The sequence below is a fragment of the Protomyctophum parallelum genome, assembly GCF_964188405.1.
Source record: "Protomyctophum parallelum genome assembly, chromosome: 21".
Taxonomy (NCBI): domain Eukaryota; kingdom Metazoa; phylum Chordata; class Actinopteri; order Myctophiformes; family Myctophidae; genus Protomyctophum; species Protomyctophum parallelum.
This window is the reverse complement of record NC_139713.1, coordinates 41,939,832-41,961,907: the sequence shown is the minus strand read 5'-3', so window position 1 is coordinate 41,961,907 and position 22,076 is coordinate 41,939,832. Positions and strand designations below refer to the sequence as shown.

General features: G+C 39.0%; 2 protein-coding genes across 2 annotated transcripts; both read left to right on the top strand.

Annotated features, from left to right (window-relative positions):
* Positions 1 to 13,066: 13,066 nt before the first annotated feature.
* Positions 13,067 to 14,682, top strand: LOC310879636 (uncharacterized protein; the record flags this gene model as incomplete). Its single annotated transcript, XM_083794406.1, has 6 exons — positions 13,067 to 13,156; positions 13,256 to 13,379; positions 13,548 to 13,616; positions 13,716 to 14,102; positions 14,219 to 14,320; positions 14,438 to 14,682. The coding sequence occupies 6 exons, from the start codon at positions 13,067 to 13,069 to the stop codon at positions 14,680 to 14,682; spliced, it is 1,017 nt and encodes a 338-aa protein (XP_083650532.1).
* A 584-nt stretch (positions 14,683 to 15,266) lies between these two features.
* LOC310879635 (uncharacterized protein) lies at positions 15,267 to 19,193 on the top strand (the record flags this gene model as incomplete). Its single annotated transcript, XM_083794405.1, has 9 exons — positions 15,267 to 15,378; positions 15,541 to 15,698; positions 15,857 to 15,974; positions 16,066 to 16,157; positions 16,247 to 16,364; positions 16,701 to 16,805; positions 17,798 to 17,983; positions 18,284 to 18,463; positions 18,936 to 19,193. 9 exons carry the CDS (start codon positions 15,267 to 15,269, stop codon positions 19,151 to 19,153), a joined length of 1,287 nt encoding a protein of 428 aa, XP_083650531.1. The 3' UTR covers positions 19,154 to 19,193.
* Between the last annotated feature and the right edge of the window lie 2,883 nt (positions 19,194 to 22,076).

Genomic DNA, 22,076 nt, shown 5'->3' with positions numbered 1-22,076 from the left:
GCCATTTTAACAGAAGTCCATATACAAGCTTCCCATATTATTTTCAAACACCATTTTAACCATGTTAGATTAATTGAACCTATCCTGACGAAGCGTTGTATCCTCTTCTCCATGAAATAAAATGTGGAGCTCAAGGCCGGTGTGCGAACTACATCTCCTTTCAGATTCAGTGAAAACACCTGTATTCTGGTGACTGATTGTCATAATGTGTGAGGGTGAGTGATCTTTATTACTTTTATTTTTTTGATTTTTCTACTTTCTCCTTTTTTATTCTTTTTTATTTTATATTGACATTGTACTTTGACCTCACAAGATCTATTCTCTCTCTTTCCTACTCAGATCATTGATTGATTTGTTTTGATTGAAATATGTATTAACAGTTTGCAGAATTACAGTACATTTCAAGCACAAACTCAATACAAAGACTGTTAACTGTGAGTGGACGACCCAATTAAGCATTACACTTTTTTACAAGAAGGTCCACCTTGTTCAATTCATCAAAACATTTAGAGACGTACAAATAGACACTTCTATATAGTCAAAGAACAGAACAGGAATTAATCATAAGGGAGGTAAAGGGGAAAATAAACAGTGAGGGGAAAAAGGCATCTCAAATGGCCAATTATCTGGTTACCATTTCAGATTGGTCTCCATTCCAACTGAGAGAGAAATTAGCACACGTTTTTGTATATAGTATTTTATAGTGATATATGTGGTAAGCACATTTTTAAACCTGAACGAAATATTGTGTCATAAGTTCTTAAATTGTAGAGCCCATGGGCCTTCTTCTCTTCATATTACTGGTCAATTTTATTAACACATTTCACATTATGAAAGAGTAATAATTATGTTGGTGAAATGGGTATGGAGACGTGGGAAGATGTCTGTTACTGAACAAACAATCTAACAATGATTACTAGAGCTAAACATATCCCTTACAAGTTACAGCACCTTTAACATTTCACAAAGGATAATGATAATAGGTTCTGTGATGGACCTATTTCTGTAGTTCTGTTGAAACTCAGAGTCAAAGAGGTGTAAAATGGTCTCAGTTCATGCATAATGTGATCATTAACAGGTGATCTGTCCAATGCCATACTTCATTTGAATGCTTGTCTATAGTGAACGAAGCATCAGCCATCATCATTTAGCCTGTTTAATGTGGGGTTTGTTCATTATTTATCTTATCATTTTACCTATTGAGAGAGAACCCTGCAAAGATGTTTCAGCTTATGTTTTAGTTCAATGTATTTTCATTCAATCCCTTCCAGTTTCACTATGATTTATATGACTGGATATGGAGACAGTAACCTCTGTTACTGAACAAACAAATCATGAATATAGGATATAATTGTATAAGGATTATGACTTATCCTGATTTATCTTGACTTATCCTGATCATTTATTAATAATACCTTACACTATGGACACATGTTTCTGCACACAGGCCTACACATTACACAATGGAATTTCACTGTAAATAATATAGATTAGAAATACAATGAAACCAATAGAGCACAATAGGATATGAGACTTTGATTTGACAATATACTTATTTGCTGTTAGGCCTTGACCAGTCCTGTACAGAAACCAGACCACTGTCTTCTATACTAAAGTGGAAACAAATTGAACCTAACACATAAAATAATAAAATTACAGGGGGCGCGATATATACTTGTAAAAGACAAGATGTGAAGGCTTGTCTACAATGCATAAAGACTGTGAAATCATTTTAGGGGGTGGGTGGCAGTTTGAGTCTTGTTAACTGTTTTTAGTTCTGTTTTCTTGTTTTTAATACATGTTTAAAGTCAAGATTTGTTTTTTATCAGAGCGGTGTTGATACTGGAAGGTCGCCAGTTCAAATCCCCGGACCGGCACGTTAAAATTACCATGGCTGAAGTGCCCTTGAGCAAGGCATTGAACCCCTACCATGAAATGTTCTATGAGCAGGGTGTGGCTGTAAACAAGTTACTGAGCTTAGTCCACTTCCCTGGGAAAACAAATAACTTTGCTTATACTTGGTTCTGATGTTACTGAAATAACATGGAGAAATCCTCAAGATGAATGGCTCTGCTGCAGTAACAATTCATTCATATCCACATATTCAGTTAGATTGTACATATTTATCCAGATACTCAGTGCATGTACATAATATCCATACCGTATAGTTTGATAACATCAGTCTCCAGTAGGAGACCATTATGGTGAATCACATATTGATGATGTCATCAAGCTTTATTTGAAATCCAGCTTTTAGCAGTGCTTCAGTTGTGCCAGTTTGTAACAAAAAATATTAATAATACACAAAACTAATAGAACATCAACAACAACAACAACAACAGGGGACAATTGGCTCTTTCTAGGCTAATGGGGGCCCAATGGTGAAATGGGTATGGAGAAGTGGGAAGATCCCATGTGTTACAAGTTACTGAATCTTTAACATTTCACAAAGGATAATAATAATATGTTCTGTGTGATAGACCTATTTCTGTAGTTCTGTTGAAACTCAGAGTCAAAGAGGTGTAAAATGGTCTCAGTTCATCCATGTTGTGATCATTAACAGGTGATCTGTCCAATGACAGACAACCAGTGACCATTAACACGTTTAATCTCTGCATTTGAATGCATTGTCTATAGTGAATGAAGCATCAGCCATCATCATTTAGCCTGTTTACATTTTAACCGGTGGGAAGAAATGTGGGTTTGTTAATTATTTAGCATTTGAAAAAACATTGAATAAAAGTCATCACAACCCTATTGAAACTAATTCAGTGCCCCTCATTCCCTCAGAGCAACACAACCTGAACAATGACTTAAAGACTTAAAGTTGTCCAGGTTTACACAAATACAGTTGTTGCTGTTATTGTGTCTCTGTTGTTAAAAACAATGTAATGATGGATATAGGATATAATTATTATACGGACGATGACTTATCCTGATCATGAATTAACAAAGCCTTACACTATGGACACATGGCCTACACATTACATAATGGGATGTGCAGTAGTATACTTGTAAAATACAAGATGTGAAGGCTTGTGTACTATTTATGAAGACTGTTTGCAATACTATAGGGGGTGGGTGGCAGTTTGTGTTTTGAAAACAATAGTTTTGGAAAACTGTTTTTCTTGTTGTTTCTTCACCAGAGCTGGTTCTATGTTACTGAAATAATGTAAAGAAATCCTCTTAATGGCTCTGCTGCAGTAACACTCCATTAATATCCACTTATTCAATATTTTAGACTGTGCATATATTATCCAGATACTCTATATGGATATAGATAGATTAATATATTAAATATGAAGCTTACAAAGTAATCTCACAGTTAGCAGTTTATTTCTAGAATGTTGCATAGAGCAATACCTGGGGGAGGAGTCAGAGAGGGGTGGATCACATGCAGCAGTTTCTTAGGTTGTGATTGGTTGCTGATGATTCAATTGTTCTCTTTGGCCAATCAACACCAAGCAGTTAGTGGTTCCACCTCAGACTCTCTAGTATAAGAAGAGTTTGTAGTTGTCAGTTCTCCACAACTCCTCCAGGATATCAATACTTTCTGATCTCATCTGACTGTGGACTTGAAGCGAAGATGGACTCTCTCAATGCCACCTCAAACGATTCTGCTCAACAGGGAGGACCCAATGATCATCAAGACCTATGTAAGTTACTTACTGTGTCTATGGATATACAGCATGCAATGCATTTTATTTATCTAGTCATGTTTGTTTTCTATTTAATATTAGCATTGACTACCTGTTTTTGTGTCTTTTCTAAAATATAAAACAATTGTAGAATCGAATTATAAATGGATGCTAAATTGATAATTAACTTCACACTAGTTTGTGCTATTTTTAAGGAATGCCTCTAAACAACATTTCCTTTGTCTTTGTTTACAAATTCAGTGTTGCATCATCAGTCTGGCTTCCCTGTTCTACCAGAGGTGAATGAACAAAGAAGCTTGGCTAAGCAAAAATGCCACTGCTGTGATCAGTGTGGTAAACGCTTCCCTACAATGTCCAGCCTTAAAAGCCACCAGAGAATTCACACAGGAGAGAAACCCTATGGATGTGATCAGTGTGGACAACACTTCTCTCTAATGGGTCACCTTAAAACACACCAGAGGATTCACACTGGAGAGAAACCCTATGGATGTGATCAGTGTGGACAACACTTCTCTGACAAGTCCACCCTGAAAAAACACCAAATAATTCACACTGGAGAGAAACCCTATGGATGTGATCAGTGTGGACAACACTTCTCTCACAAGCCCACCCTGAAAATGCACCAGAGGATTCACACTGGGGAGAAACCACATGGATGTGATCAGTGTGGGCAACACTTCCCTCGAATGTCCAGCCTTAAAATCCACCAGAGAATTCACACTGGAGAGAAACCCTATGGATGTGTTAATTGTGGGAAAGACTTCTCTCATTTGTACCACCTTAAAACACACCAGAGAATTCACACTGGAGAGAAACCCTATGGATGTGATCAATGTGGACAACACTTCTCTCAAATGTCAAGCCTTAAAACCCACCAGAGAATTCACACTGGAGAGAAACCCTATGGATGTGATCAGTGTGGACAACACTTTTCTACAATGGGAAACCTTAAAACACACCAGATAATTCACACTGGAGAGAAAGCCTATGAATGTGAACATTGTGAGAAACACTTCTCTGGTTTGACAAACCTTAAAAGCCACCAGAGAATTCACACTGGAGAGAAACCCTATGGATGTGATCAGTGTGGACAACACTTCTCTCAGTTGTCCAACCTTAAAACACACCAGCGAATTCACACTGGTGAGAAACCTTATGGATGTGATCTGTGTGGACAACACTTCTCTGACAAGTCCAGCCTGAATAGACACCAGAGAATTCATACTGTAAAGAAACCCAAATAATTGTGATATGTGAGGAAAAGCTTTTAGTAATTAGCTCAATGCCGGTGTGCAAACTACATCTCCTTTCAGATTAATTGAAAACACCTGTATTCTGGTGACTGATTGTCATAATGTTTGCGATGAGTGATTTATATTACCTTTAATTCATTTTTTTATTTTCTACTTTTTCTACTTGCGGCATTTCTGTCTTTTTTCCTTATTTGATTTTATATTTGACATCACAAGATGTATTCTCTCTCTTTCCTACTCATCATGTTCTCAAATGGCCAGTTCTCTGGTTACCATTTCAACTGAGAGAGAGAAATTAGCACACGTTTTTGTATATAGGCCTAGTGCATTTTATAGATATATATGTGGTAAGCACATGTGAGCTTTTTTTTATTTATTTAAAACCTGTGAACGAAATATTGTGTCATAAATTCTTACATTGTAGAGCCCATGGGCCTTCTTCTCTTCATAGTACTGGTCAGTTATATTATTGACACATTTCACATTATGAAAGGATAATACTTATGTTACTGAAATGGGTATGGAGACGTGGGAAGATCTCTGTTACTGAACAAACAATATAACAATGATTACTAGAGCTATTTTAACAACACATATCCCATGTTACAAGTTACAGCACCTTTAACATTTCACAAAGGATAATAATAATAAGTTCTGTGTCATAGACTATTTCTGTAGTTCTGTTGAAACTCAGAGTCAAAGAGGTGTAAAATGGTCTCAGGTCATCCATAATGTGATCATTAACAGGTGATCTGTCTAATGACAGACAACCAGTGACCATTAACACGTTTAATCTCTGCATTTGAATGCATTGTCTATAGTGAATGAAGCATCAGCCATCATCATTTAGCCCGTTTACATTTTAAACGGTGGGAAGAAATGTGGGTTTTGTTCATTATTTAGCATTTGAATAAACATTGAAAAAAAGTGCAGTCATCACAACCCTATTGAAACTAATTCCACACACCTGAGTGCTGCTCATTCCCTCAGAGCAACACAACCTGAACAATGACTTAAATACTTAAAGTTGTCCAGGTATTTAGAAGACGCTCTTAATCCAGAGCGATTTACATTAAGCAATTTACATTAAGAGATTTCACTGTAAATGCAGTTTAAAATGAAACCGTCTTAGGCCTTGACCAGTCCTGTACAGAAACTGTCTTCTATACTAAAGTGTTCTTAGGCCTTGACCAGTCCTGTACAGAAACTGTCTTCTATACTAAAGTGGAAACAAATTGAACTCACATTACTAATAATACACAAAACCTAAACTAATAGAACATCATTCAACAACATTCAACAACATCTTTCATGTAGGCTAATGGGGGCCCGATACCCCCCCCCTGCCTCCCTGCCTCCCCCTTTCCCCTCAACAACACACACTGTCTTCTATAGTAAAGTGGAAACAAATTCAACTTACATCGCACCTTAATCAAATAAAACAATGGAAAGTAGTAAAAAAACGCATTGGACAAAACCTCTCAACTCCATTGCACCCTCAAACTGTCTAAACCAGCTTACTCCACCACCTCTCCTTATCATGGCAAGTCATTTACAATATCTATCTAAAGTCACAACACCAACTGAATAAACTGTCTTCTATACTAAAGTGGAAACAAATTGAACTTGTTCTCAAATGGCCAATTCTCACTTAATTAGCACACATTTTTGTATATAGGCCTAATGTATTTAGTGATATATGTGGTAAGCACATGTGAGCAGTAAATTAAAACCTGTGGACAAAATATTGTGTCATAAGTTCTTGAATTGTAGAGCCCATGGGCCTTCTTCTCTTCATAGTACTGGTCAGTTATATTATTTACACATTTCACATTATGAAAGGATAACACTTATGTTACTGAAATGGGAATGGAGACGTGGGAAGATCTGTTACTGAACAAACAATATAACAATTATTACTAGAGCTATTTTAACAAAACATAAACCATGTTACAAGTTACAGCCCCTTTAACATTTCACAAAGGATGATAATAATAAGTTCTGTGCGATGGACCTATTTATGTAGTTCTGTTGAAACTCAGAGTCAAAGAGGTGTAAAATGGTCTCAGTTCATCCATAATGTGATCATTAACAGGTGATCTGTCCAATGACAGACAACCAGTGACCATTAACACGTTTAATCTCTGCATTTGAATGCATTGTCTACAGTGAATGAAGCATCAGCCATCATCATTTAGCCTGTTTACATTTTAACCGGTGGGAAGAAATGTGGGTTTTGTTCATTATTTAGCATTTGAAAAAAACATTGAATAAAAGTCATCACAACCCTATTGAAACTAATCCAGTGCCCCTCATTCCCTCAGAGCAACACAACCTGAACAATGACTTAAAGTTGTACAGGTTTACACGAATACAGTTGTTGCTGTTATTGTGTCTCTGTTGTTAAAAACAATGTAATGGTGGATATAGGATATAATTATTATACGGATGATGACTTATCCTGATCATTAATTAATGCCTTACACTATGGACCCATGGCGTACACATTACACAATGGGATTTCACTGCAAATATAGATAAGCGATTAAATGAGAACAATAGAGCGCAATTTGCTATGAAACTTTGAGGATTTGACAATATACTAATTTGCTGTTAGGCCTTGACCAGTCCTGTACAGAAACCCCACCACTGTCTTCTAAAGTCTAATTGAACTTACATTGCAACTTAATAAAATAAAAATATATAAAAGGTACAGGGTGTGCAGTAGTATTCTTGTAAAAGACAAGATGTGAAGGCTTGTGTACTATTTATGAAGACTGTTTGCAATACTATAGGGGGTGGGTGGCAAAATAAGTTTTTCTTGTTGTTTCTTCACCAGAGCTGGTGCTATGTTAATGGAATAATGTAAAGAAATCCTCTTAATGGCTCTGCTGTAGTAACAATTAATTAATATCCACTTATTCAATTACACTGTACATATATTATCCAGATAGTCAGATACTCTATATTGGATATAGATAGATTCATATATTAAATATGAAGCTTACAAAGCAATCTCACAGTTAGCAGTTTATTTCTAGAATGTTGCATAGAGCAAGACCTGGGGGAGGAGTCAGAGAGGGGTGGAGGACATGCAGCCTTTTGTTAGGCTGTGATTGGTGGCTGATGATTCTATTGTTCCACTCTTTGGCCAATCAACACCAAGCAGTTAATGGTTCCACCTCAGACTCTCTAGTATAAGAAGAGTTTGTAGTTGTCAGTTCTCCACAACTCCTCCAGGATATCAATACTTTCTGATCAGATCTGACTGTGGACTCCAGACTTCAGCTGAAGATGAACTCTACCAATGCCACCATGAACAGTTCTGCTCAACAGGGAGGACCCAATGATCACCAAGACCTCTGTAAGTTACTTACTGTGTTTATATGGATATACAGCATGCCATAAGGGTGTATTTTTATCTAGTTATTTGTTTGTTTTGATTTATTTTAGCATTGAGTACCTGCTTATGTATTTTCTCAAATTATTGTAAAAAAAAAAACTATTGTATAATCAAATTATAAATGGATGCTAAATTGATAATTGGGTATATTAACTTCACACTATTTTAAGTCCAGGGATGCCTCCAAACAACATTTCCTTTGTCTTTGTTTCCAATTCAGTGTTGCATCATCAGTCTGGTTTCCATGTTCTACCAGAGGTGAATGAACAAAGAAGCTTGGCTAAGCAAAAATGCCACTGCTGTGATCAGTGTGGTAAACGCTTCCCTACAATGTCTAAACTTAAAACACACCAGATGATTCACACTGGCGAGAAACCCTATGGATGTGATCAGTGTGGACAACACTTCTCTGCAATGGGAAACCTTAAAAAACACCAGAGAATTCACACTGGAGAGAAACCCTATGGATGTGATCAGTGTGGACAGCATTTCTCTCAAATGGCACACCTTAAAAGCCACCAGAGAATTCATACTGGAGAGAAACCCTATGGATGTGATCAGTGTGGACAACACTTCTCTGAAACGTCCAGCCTTAAAATACACCAGAGGATTCACACTGGAGAGAAACCCTATGGGTGTGTTCATTGTGGGAAACACTTCTCTCATTTGAGCGATCTTAAAACACACCAGAGAATTCACACTGGAGAGAAACCCTATGGATGTGATCAGTGTGGACAACACTTCTCTCAGACGTCCAGCCTTAAACAACACCAGATAATTCACACTGGGGAGAAACCCTATGGATGTGATCAGTGTGGACAACACTTCCCTACAATGCCCAGACTTAAAAGACACCACAAAATTCACACTGGAGAGAAACCCTATGGATGTGATCAGTGTGGACAACACTTCTCTCTAATGGCAAACCTTAAAACACACCAGAGAATTCACACTGGAGAGAAACCCTATGGATGTGATCAGTGTGGACAACACTTCTCTACAATGGGAAATCTTAAAACACACCAGATAATTCACACTGGAGAGAAACCATATGGATGTCATGATTGTGGACAACACTTCTCTCGAATGGCACACCTTAAAAGCCACCAGAGAATTCATACTGGAGAGAAACCCAAATAATTGGGTTAGACATTGTGGCACAAGTGAATGTTGTGATGTATTATTAGTGACACAGAAATACAGTAGTGTTCAAATGACATGTAGGGCTATTCTCGGTTGTATGTAGAATAGATCATGTTTCAAATGTCTGGTTTTCTGGTTACCATTTCAGATATTTTTTGTGATTTGATTTTGTTTAAATTGTTAATGGATTTTCTTATTGGACATTTTTAAGACATTTTAAATGATACACATTGTCTGTGACAGGGAAGAAATTAGCACACAATCACATTTTGTACATGTGTTGTAAGTATGGATGAAATAAAATGTGTTACAAAATACATATTGTGTACGTTCTTATATATTATGGCTACAGCCATTGGTCAAATATATGAAAGGCGTATTTCACAGTTTGGGGCCATTTTAAAAGTCCATATACAAGCTTCCCATTGTATTTTCAAACAGCATTTTAACCATGATAGATTAATTTAACATATCCTGACGAAGACCTGAAGGGGTTGAATCGTTGTATCCTCTTCTCCATTAAATAAAAATGTGGAGCTCAAGGCCGGTGTGCGATCTATAGTCTATATTGACACATTATGTTAAACAAATCAACTTAAAAAATGGGGTCCTCACAAAAGTCTGAGTGGATGTTAAAATCCCCCAACATGTTTGAAAGTGAAACATCTCTTTAAACCAACCTGGTCGCAGGCCAACTCGTTGAAATAGAACGGACTGGTACACTGCCGTTCCGTTCATAGAATACTAGTAGGTACCGCAGTCCGTTCATATCATACTAAAAGTCCCACCAGTGAAACCTATGGATTCGTGTCCCGGATGATGTCACGTGACTAAAAAAAAAACCCACACCGCAAGTCCGTTCATAGCGTACTATTATGCCCACCATTGAAACCTATAGGTTAAAAAAATTCAAAAAAAATTGAAATGATCCAAGCTGATATCGCTTCTGTCGTGCATTTTTATGTATGTATGGTATTGTATTTTAATAAACATAATTGTTATTGACTTTTTGTAATTCATTTTATAACATTTAAGGCTCCGTCTGTAATACATATTTGGGCATGGCTATGAAGCCATCGTTTACTTCCTCCACATTTGGCCCTTACTTCTACATAAACGTTCATCTTTAGGCTTATCCCAAGGCCATAATTGTTACAATATTTGACGGGCTCACGGAAGTACCCGTTCCTTCCGTATTGTTTAATAAAAAGCATTTTAATCGGATCGAACGCAACTTTCTAAAAGAACGTTCACTGTATCAGCATGCAGTACACCTACTAAACGATAGGGTCGTAGTTGAAAGAAATAGGAAGAAATGGCCATCGAACGGATTAAAATGCTTTTTAATTGAACAACACGGAAGATATGGTTAATTCTGCGGGCCCGCAAAGCATTTTAACATCCATGGGGTAAGCACTTAATTTTTTTGGATGCAGACGTAATCCACTCTTCCAGGTGCTATCGATATGAAATGAGCAACACGTAACTTTTCAACGTAATTAACAGACTTCCCTCCCAGACCACGATAATAATAATTCTTATTATTAGTTGATCGACCGTACATAATTGTAACATCAGTGGGCATGGGTTAATAACCTTATATTTGAAATCCACACGGAATATGTAGATATGGATGTTTTTATTGTATTATTTAATTTATCTTAGTTTTGTCCGGAAACCGGAAGCATTCTCTTGTTTAAGATCCGGTTTTATATCCGTCTGAGCGTCTACTAGTAACTAACTACACTACTACAGTACTATGCTAGTACCTTAACTGCAGTTGTCTCACTAGAAAGGTAAGGTATATTTTTGTATCAAAGTCTATATCGATCTAGTTGTTGTGTCTTTTTTGCCTCACGTTAAATGACGGGGCCATGTGACATAATTATTGCATTCAGTTCAGATACAAGTTAGAACTAAAGACCTACCTAGCTAGGGTTAGCATATGGCTGCTAGCTAACAATAACATGGACACAGTAGGTTCACAATAGGTTTACAGAAAGTGATCAAGACTATAGTTCACACCGCTTTTTTTGTTTGATTGAATATTTTATTAACAGTCTGTAGTCCGTCAGCCGACAGGCTTCTTTTGTTTAAAGTGAGACACGTGGTAGGCTATATAGTCTTTTTTGTATTGGCCTAAAATATTGTCTATAGCCTACATGCATTCATGACCATAGCAGTCGTGACAAATGTGATGAAGTCGATCAGCACATTTTGGGCAAGTGGCTATGGCTCTTTATAGCCCAAGGAGTATTTTTTGTGCAAAACGAAAGCTTGGTTCAGAATCATGAAAACCCCATAGTTTTACATGTCACATGCTACTTGAAGCATAAGGAAAGTTTGGGATTTTTGACATATACCGACAGCCGGTCAACAAGTGGATTCATGAATGTATACGTATATTATATATATATATAGACAATATTTTAGGCCAATAAAGAATACTATACCAAATGTCCCACCCGTGCACCACAGCTGCCGGACTATTGCAGAATTACAGTATATTTCAAGCAGAACTCAATACAAAACTGTTAACTGTGAGTGGACGACACCATAAAGCATTTAATACTTGTTTACAATAGAGCCCACCGTTTTCATTTAATCAAAATATTACTACTTGGGGGCACGGTGGAACAGTCGGTAGTGCTGTCGCCTCACAGCTAGAAGGTCCTGGGTTCGATTCCCACTCTGGACGCTGTGGGTGCTGGGGGCGTGTTCCCTCCTCCGCGTCATCAGTGCCCATACCCGAGGCAAAGGGACCTTTCTATGTGGAGTTTGCATGTTCTCCCCGTATCCCCTAGGGTAGGTACCCTCACAAAAACATGCAGTAATCCTGGTCTCTAAAACTACATCCCCCTGGCCAGCTGGGCCGCCTGATGGAGGGGAAAGTCGGAATAACGTGTTCCTTCCACACGCTACGTCCGGCCGGGGAAATTCCCCCGTCAGGTGAAAAGAAGCAGCTTGGACTCCTCATGCATAGGAGGAGGCATGAGGTCAGTCCGCTGCCCCCCCAGGTTGGCAGAGGAAGTGTAGCACCCAGGATAATTGGCACTGGGTGAAAAAACTGGGATAAAAATAAAATATTACTACTTATGCTCATGTGCGACTTATTTACTTGCTGGAGGATGGCCCGGCACCAACCAGAAATGTTTTTGGTTATTATATCCAGCACATTGATTAAGATTAAGTATCTAGGAATCCAGCAGGGTGTAGTTAGGAATACAGTGTAGTTGGCATATTGCCCCGCACTGTGGAAGAGTACTAAACCAAATACTTAATCTCTCAAACTCTCTTGTCATTCTTAGACAAGCCCTCCATTGGTGTCTCCAGAGTCCAGTCTACGTACAGTACAGACACAAAAGAGTCTACTTTTGGCCAGCTCTTTTGTGTTTTGTGTTTTTTGTAGCCTACATCCACATAGGTAGGTGTAGGATGTCCTACTGATTGACGCCTGATTGATTTATAGTTATTCCACAGGTCCATACAAAAACAGTTACTGTGGAAGATATCACCATGATAAAGCATTACACTTGTTTCCATTCTAACAGGGTCCAACCGTTTACTAATGACTAACAACTTACACATTTTTTTATTGTTTCAGTACAATGTCAACCCACATAAAGGCAGACTCGGTGTCTAATAAGGCCAGATTGGAAGGTCTTGCTCTGGTCGGGCAAGCATTAATGAAGGCAGAAGTAAGTTACATTCTTGTACATCAATGTGTAGGCCTAATTAATTTAACTTCTGTTAGTTGATGCCTATTTCTCTATATTTCATGACGTGTGTCCATCTAGAAGAAACTGCCAGTGACAAAGAAACCTGAAGTCTCATGCCCTGAAGTGATCTGGTTGAAGAGAGACGCAAATGGGGTTCCTCTTCCCACAGGAAAGAGACCAAGGAAAAGGACTTCAACTAATGGTTAGTCTCCATCTCAAAACGTATGGCAAGGACTTCATTCATAGAGAGTGGTCTTTGATTAGGTGTAGGGTAATCGTTTGATAGTGTTATTGTTGTGATATTTATACTGCCTAAGAGTTTGAAATTATTTGGTCTAATGTGGTTTTTGCTATTTTTACTTCCAAATAGTTACATCTACATCCACTGCCTCTGTCAGTAAATCTGTCTCATCTCCATGTCTTGGCTACCAAGAACCTGGTAAGTATAAAAACTACTTAAAATACACTCCTCAAAAGAAAGCTGTGGCAGTGGTGTTGCAAATTACGGTATGTTTGTTTTTCCATTTCTCTCCCAAAGATTTTAATTTGCAGAGGCTCGAGGAGCTTATACAGGACTCGGCAGGCATTGATGTGCAGGATCATGGTGTAGAACAGCCCAATTGGACCCAAAGACAGAAAGATGCACACTTCTCTTGGCAACAAGCAAGAGAACACAATGTCGACAACTTGCTGTCTGCAGAGACTATTGTGAAGATGGTGTGTCAACACTGTCGTTTGAGAGAAGCAGTCATCCGTTGTGGGGACTGTATGCCGTCAGAGTGGTTTTGTGTGGAATGTGACCGTTTGGTTCATGAACATCACATTCTACACAATAGGCAAACCACAATGTTTGGGTATTATAAATACATTCCCCCAACGGAGTCAGTGAAACTCATCGATGGTAAATACACCATTTGTGAACAAGGTTTGTGTCTCTTTTTTAAATTAACATACAACATTGTCTCCTATATTAAAATGTGTTATCCATGTACCTTCATTCAAACCAAACATTTCATCCAGATTGTCCTCTTGTCTTTTCAGACTGTTTGCTGCCAACCGCCTATCCGGCAAATATATGCACCTGCGACACATTTAATGTTGCAGTATCTGTCGGTAGACCCATCATACTGGTTTGCATAAATGGTAGGAATTTATGTCTATCAATCTAGATACACACACACACGCGATGTGGATAGGTATGTGTTTAAAGGACAACATAACTTTCGTGCCCCCTGTTACTTTTGTCTCATGTACTCTCAGGCCGTTATGATCTTCACGTTCCGGTGTTATCATGCAACCAGTGCAGTAAGCAGTGGTCTCCAGAGGTCAGGGACTTTATAAGAAGTGGCTACTGGCCTACAACAATGCAAGGACAGACCCTATTCCACAAAGACATCTTCCATTCCTTTGAAGCTATGAAGACTACAGCTCCAGGAATGTCGAGACAAGCCTTCACAGCCCTGTTAGACCAGAGAACAGTGCATTTTGGAAGAGTGAGTAATTAGTTTGATAATGTCGTACGGTTGGACAGTTGTACAGATTTTTTTTTCCATTATATTATGTATTTCTTTCAGACTGGAAAAGTGAATGCAGACTCTTTTCAGAGGAGCTTTCTGCAGTACACTTACTGCAACTCTGTAGAGAACCGGCTTCTGGGAAAGGAACTGTTTGTCTGTCCGGCCTGTAGCCCTGAAATGGTGGCTGTTTCTGTTGATGGGAACAGAAAACTTTACAGGTTCCAGAAAGCAAATCAGTGAGTTTTGACCTTCCTATTGGTGTGTGTGTGTGTGTGTGTGTGTGTGTGTGTGTGTGTGTGTGTGTGTGTGTGTGTGTGTGTGTGTCACTGACTGACTCACTCTATTGTTTTAGGAGTCAAGATCCTGGTTTCTTTGATGGACTTTTCTTAGCAAAAGACTCCGACGTGTCCACTTTTGTTGAGGAGGTCAGAGGAGTTGTAAAAAGTGTAAGTTTTTAACAGCCAATAAAGAGTAATTACTGTACTAATTTTGTAGATAGCCCTGCTATCTATTGTCTTTAATCAACTCCTAATATCTTCGAAATATGTACTTTGCAGACTGCAGGGAAAGCCATGTGTGGAGATTCACATTGGAGAGCTGCTCGAGAGTCATCCAAACAGGCCAACAAGTTGGATGAAGAAGGTGTTGAAATTGCTGTTTGTAGGCATGGCTTCCTTCTCAAAGGTTGGTATTAGTATATATAATCCTGATGAGTTCAAATTTAAAAAATGTAGATGATTACAGGCCCTTCATTGTACTATGCTCTCTAATATTAATTTCCCCCCCAAAAAGGTCTCAATATGTATAGAGGGGAAATCTTTGCATATCCAATGTTTCTCCAAAAAGAGTTCCAGAGTGCTACATATTTGGCCATGGATGTGACCTGCCGATATGTGCCATACTTGGAGAAGGTGTCTGAGAACCTGAGTCATCTTCAACCCCTTCAGCAACAGAAACATTGCTTGTCAGTGATGCATGCGAAAGCACACAATACCAAGTGCGAGGTGATGCTTCTTACATTTTTGTTTATGACTTAAATTAAATTATTCATTTAAATTCTCAAAATAAATGATTAGCCACACAAACCAAGTGACCTCAGGATATGCATCAATTGTGATCATGCTAGCTTCCACACTGTTAAACAATTCCATACTTCCTGTAGATCCAGTGGAATGCAAGGAACCAGGAAGGTATCGGAACAACGTTGGGAGAAGAAGTAGAGCAAGTCAACAGTTATCTCTCCCGATGTGCTCTGACCACTAAATACATGACAAAGTCAGGTCTGTAAGCTTATTTAACCCCATGCTACCCTGCAAAGTTACACATAAAACATTTTCAACACATTCTTATTAGCATTTGTGTTCTTTACAGTAAGAACTGACATGCTTACTGTGCATGCAATGGGTTGGAATCTCCGCAAAGAGAATGGCCTACACATTGCTTTGTCTTCGAGATACAAAAAGGTATGTTGATGAAAAGGGGATAACTATTTTAAGCAGCTACATGTGAAACTTCAAATACTATGACATGTTTCTGTATTGCAATTTTGCAGACACTAGAGAAGACTTTGGAGGTAGCTGAGAACTTGACAAAGTTGCAGGAGCAGTTCCATTGTAGCGATGACATGCTACAACAGTGGGTTCTTGATGTCAAGCAGTGGGCCAAGACCGGTAAGGAAGAATCTTTTACACAAACACTGTCAGACTCTTTGGCTGTAATGCATATACTGTAGCTGTAGCCTATATGTTATGGTGCAGGGATGGGTACTGTAAGTAAATCACTTTTTCACTTCACTTTCAATGTTTCATTTTGGTCTCATAACGGTATATAAATAAAGATACATTGCTATGACCAAAAAAGGTGTAGGCTGAAGCTAATTAGCTTAATTTGCCTACCCTTACCAAATACAAATAATATAGATGACAAACAAAGAAAACTAAGTAATAAGTCTGTCGGTAAACAGGAAAAAACTAAAACAATGTGTGTGATTATTTATTCTTTCTTAGGAAGTGCAGCGGCCAGTGCTGTGAATGTCCATGCTTTGCAGCTCTCCATTGAAGCACTTTTTGTGAGCATCTGCCAAAAGAAGCACTACATTTACAGGGATAATGGTATGTATAGTACCTATAGTTTAAGCTTAAATGTTTCAGCTGCATACTTGCATGATTGTGTTTGTTAAGACAGTGGCTCGTAACAGACTGTCTACTGAAGAATTTCTTTGTCAGCTGAAAATGACAACACGTGTTGTGTAAACAGAGCTATGTCACATTGTGTCGTTATATACAGGGTATATAAAGCTTTTTGAAATAAATAGCATCACTCCTTTGCAGTTGCTTTGGAAGAAATGGTAGCATAGTATACAAAAAATATATTTAATATTGGTTTAAAGGTAGCAGCTCTGTTTATAATTGCAGTAGGTCAATCAATGGTTTGTTGTCCTTGGGGTGGTTGTATTCCATTCGCAAGCCGCCTTTTATCGCAACAGTTCACAAATCTTGCTTTGTTTGGATGGTGTTGTATATCTCCTAGTAGGTTTGGGAGTTTTTTTGTTATTGGTCATTTTTTCAAACTCATGTTGGGTGAGTGTAATCTGAAGTATGTGCTCTGATGTTTTGGTAGGTGATTAGAATCAAATGTGTAGCTGTTTCCTACATTTCCTTGGCTTGAAAGCGGGGGCTGTCTCTGGTGGCCTTTCTGTATTGCAATACTCTGTTCGCTGAGTCTGTACCTAGTTAAGGCTGGTTTTGGTTCTCGTTTGGTTTTATTGCTAGATAGAACTACATTTGCTTTGGGTTTGGGTGTCTCTTTCCAGTATGTCAGGTAGCTTTCTTTTTGTTTTCTATATGGTTATCCGACTGGCAGAGTCCCTGGGCCAGCTGTTTGAGGGGGGCATCCCCCCTAGGTTTGCATTATGGTTGAGGGCAATGTTATGAAGCATATCTTGTTTGATAATTTAATTTAATTTAGATAATTTAAAACGATTTGAAACCTACACATTGCCCCGTAAAATTTAAATAATAAATAAATACATTAAACGTTAATTCATTCATTCCTTTGACAGAGCCCCATCACAGCTTTTTTTTGTAATACTACTCTTTTATAGATCGCAATAAAAGGCGCCAGAAGATCAGCCAGAAAATTGGCCAGGAGAAGAAAAGGTTGTTGGAAGAGCTCGAGAGATACAACCAACACGCTGACGCAAGCCCTGTGGACATAAGCTCTGTTGTGCAGAAGCTGTCCAACAAAGCTTCCCAGAGCATGATATGGCCTTGGCAGGAACAGAACGCAGGTATCTAAACTAATACATTAAGGTGTGTGTGTGTGTGTGTGTGTGTGTCTGTCTGTCTGTCTACACGCCAAGCCTCATTGCTCCTGATGTGCTGGTTGGTGCCTTGCATGGTTTCCTCTGCCATTGGTGTATGAATGTGTGTGAATGTAATGCACATCTATGTAAATATAAATGCACCATTTACCATAACAACACTGACTCACATGCACTCACAGCTGTATGCTTTTGGATGCCAATGTCTCTTGCTCCATTTCACCTCTAAAAAAACCCACGACTAATCATGTTGTCATTCCTTCACAGATGGTGTTGATATCCTGACCAAGAAGCAGCTCTTTGACCAACGCATGCTTCTTTCGCGGCTGGTAGAGGAAAAGCACATCATTACAAAGGAGATGATGCAGCACCTTGCTTTCCTCAAGGACTCTCAGTCAAAGGTCCAGACACAGATGGACACCATTTCAATGAGCACACAGACAAGAGGTAAGTGAAAAATGTCAGGTGACTGCTATCATGTTAGTATTTTGTAACTAATCTATGTTTTATTTGTTGCTATGTATTTGAGATCTCTACTGTCAGAAAAGAACACTTTATATTAACGTCGTCTTTATAATGCGTTATAATGTGCTTATAAGGCATTATAACACTTATAATCATGTATAACAACATATAACCACGTTTATAACATAAGTGCTGGTCATAATGCATTATTATGCTCAGTGGAAGTATAAAGCACATTATAACTTAGGTGATTATAAAGACACATAGAGAAGTGCTGTAATGTCTGTCAATGCATAACAACCAATGTGTATTAAATGGAATAATGTCGTATAAGCATAAGCATCAATAATATGCATTATAAATGAGCTTATAATGCATTATAAAGGCGACCTTAATATAGTGTTATCGACAAAGTTTAGTGTGAACTTTATTCCACACTTCATATACATTCTAGATTTTCCAAATGGATTGACAGAGGAGGGTTCCCAGGGCCTCATCTGTCTGCTGAAGCGAAGGTTTGAGGACCATAAACTACAACAGCAGACTGCAGCGAGAGCATACAAGGCCATTCTTGGACCAAGTCCAATGTTGTTGGAACAGGAGGTGGCGATGGAGGATGAAACACACTGGCAAGAACACAGCTCAGATGAGGATGAGGACGATGACGATTAGACAATGGAGAATCTCTACCAACTTATGACACCACTGCTATATCAAGGACAAGTAGTCATTACTCATAAGCATGAGTGACGGCTTTCGATGGTGACGTATATGTCGATCAGTGTCGGGTGGATTAAAGGAAAGGACAGCGAGAGAGACAGCGAGAGAGACAGAGAGAGACAGAGATGCACGATTGTCCAGAACCAGCCCAAAAGCCTCTGCCCGGGCCTGTACCTGCACCCCTATATCTCCATATATGGAGCTGGCCCGTTCTGACTGTTGACATCACTTCAGTTCATATTTGGGCATGCCTTGACACAAAAATCCATAGAATGAAGGGACAGAGAGAGACAGATACAGAAATCTTCATATCTGGGCATAAAAGGGACACAGAGTGGAACGGGTACTCTGACATGGGTATACGTGACTGCTATGTGAAGGAACGTTTGAAATGTTGAATTATTAGGTTAAGCTATTTGCTACATACCTACTTTATGTATGTAAAAAAGTAGTATTATGAAGTATGGTACAAGTTTCTATCTATAAAAGAAATACAGTTTTAACGATTTATAATTATTCTGGATCCCTCTTTAGTTTCTCAAAGAGAAGAAAAGGGTCCCGCACACTGTCTTTCACTTATAGAGTAGTAGTTAACTACTACTCTATAAGTGAACCCTTTTCTTCTCATGAATTGCAGTTGGCTCCGACGCACCTGTCCTTGTAGGAGTGCACAAGGCCTTTTCGTTACGTAGTTTCTCAAAGAAATATAAATCATCTATCTGATGGAAAAAAAAGGTATATAAAATATGTTACCACGTATACAGTATAATTATTTATTTTAAATTGTCAATTGCTTTCAATTTACTTAATCTTGGGCTATAGTGATATTAATACTAAATGCATCTGTGTATATGTATAATGTAATTTGTAAGTTGATTAGCTGTATACTGTGGTTACTTTGCACCACTTTTGATGCGTATGCACCGTCCCAGCATATTTTGATGCGTATGCACCGCCCCAGCAAATTATGTAATGACTACTTGTGCCTGATACAGCAGTGGTGCCAGATTACATACATGTATACATAGGATTTTGTTTTGTTTTGCCATGTTTTTTGTTCCTGCTATTTTGTTCCTGCTATCCTATTGTTTAAAACATGAGTAAAATTATGATTCTCATACCATGTTTGTCGTATGTTTGCCTTTTTCCTGTGACACATCTGCCAGGCTTATTGGCTGTCAACATTATGACACACTTAGGTGGTTTTCGGTGGATGCTGAAAGTGCTCTAGACATTATAAGATGTCTATCAGTCTATAATTGTATATGAACTAGGCATAATCTGTTTATAACACTAATTACACTTATAAAGCAGTTAATGACGTAGAAGATCACATGTTGCTGGAGACTATACAGGCATTGTAGTTATAAATCATAAGGGTTCATTTTTTAATGGTGCAACCACTCCCTTACGGAGATATGGGTGTCTGGCTGGGTATGAGCACAACAACATCATGGTTGTTTTTCACCACCTGTGTGCAACCTAACACACACGCACATATTAACTGTATATATATGATGATTTCGGGTGTACCAGTACAGTGACAGTACAGTAGAGGGACTGCCACACGGTAACTGTCATTTCTCAACCGTTTCGGACGCGGGGCAGCTTGCTGGAACTGGGTTGGCACCTCAATGAGCCTTGTAGTGACTTATCACATCAATGCATTAGAGCAGTGACAACAATGAGTCCAATTACCCAATTATAATCTATCTATAAATGTGCCTTGTCTCTGTACGTGTTTATGTCTGGAATTCACATAACTCCAACCATCCACACCGACTTCAAATTCGACACACGTTCCACACCACCACAGGGAGTGCAGTGCTTGGCCTTGAGTGAGAGAGACAGAGAGATAGAGAGAGACAGAGATGCATGATTGTCCAGAACCAGCCCAAAAGCCTCTGCCCGGGCTATGTACCTGCACCCCTATATCTCCATTTATGGAGCTGGCCTGTTCTGACTGTTGACATCACTTCAGTTCATATTTGGGCATGCCTTGACACAACTCCATAGAATGAAGGGACAGAGAGAGACAGATACAGAAATCTTCATATCTGGGCATAAAAGGGACACAGTGGGTGTACGGGTACTCTGACACTGGTACCGGGTATTGCATAGCCAGGTGGGGCATGGATCTCCAACTTCCATCGTTACAGAGTAGATGCTCTACTTAAGGTCAAGTATATAAGTCATAGGCAAGTAATAAAGAATGTGTAATAAATACCTACTCATGAAGCATTATGAGTATAGTTATTGGTTATTAGTAAAACATTGCATGGATGCACCTGGGACGTATCCTCAGTGATGTATCCCAAGGTCATCTCTCGAACATCATACCCCTCACTCAGGCGACCCAGCTGGGGTGATCAAGTCCCAACTTACGTCCCAGTAGCTACCCTCAATCAGTCCCATTAGGGAAAACCCTGGGCCACACAATCCGTTGGAACTACTCCTGAACTACTCTGCCAGGGCTGGGAGGTACACTTCTGGCTGGAAGGATTAGGCTTTGTGGGTTGACTCCTCCTCCTACGTCTCACCAGGTCCACTCCTGCTCTCAGGCCCAGGACCTGTGCGTTTCACCAGAGTCCCAGCATCAGACACTTCATTCAGGAGTGGTGGGCAATGGTTAGAGTGTCCGCCCTGAAACTGGGAGGTCGGGGTTCGATCCCCGGCCGGGTCATACCAAAGACTGTAAAGATGGGATCCAATGCCTCCCTGCTTGGCACTCAGCATCAAAGGGTTGGATTGGGGGATCAAATCTACTATTCAAATGATTCCTGAGTGCGGCACGGCTGCAGCTCACTGCTCCTCACCGTTCCAAGAGATGGGTCAAATGTGGAGAACAAATTTCACTGCGGTAACGTGTGTGACA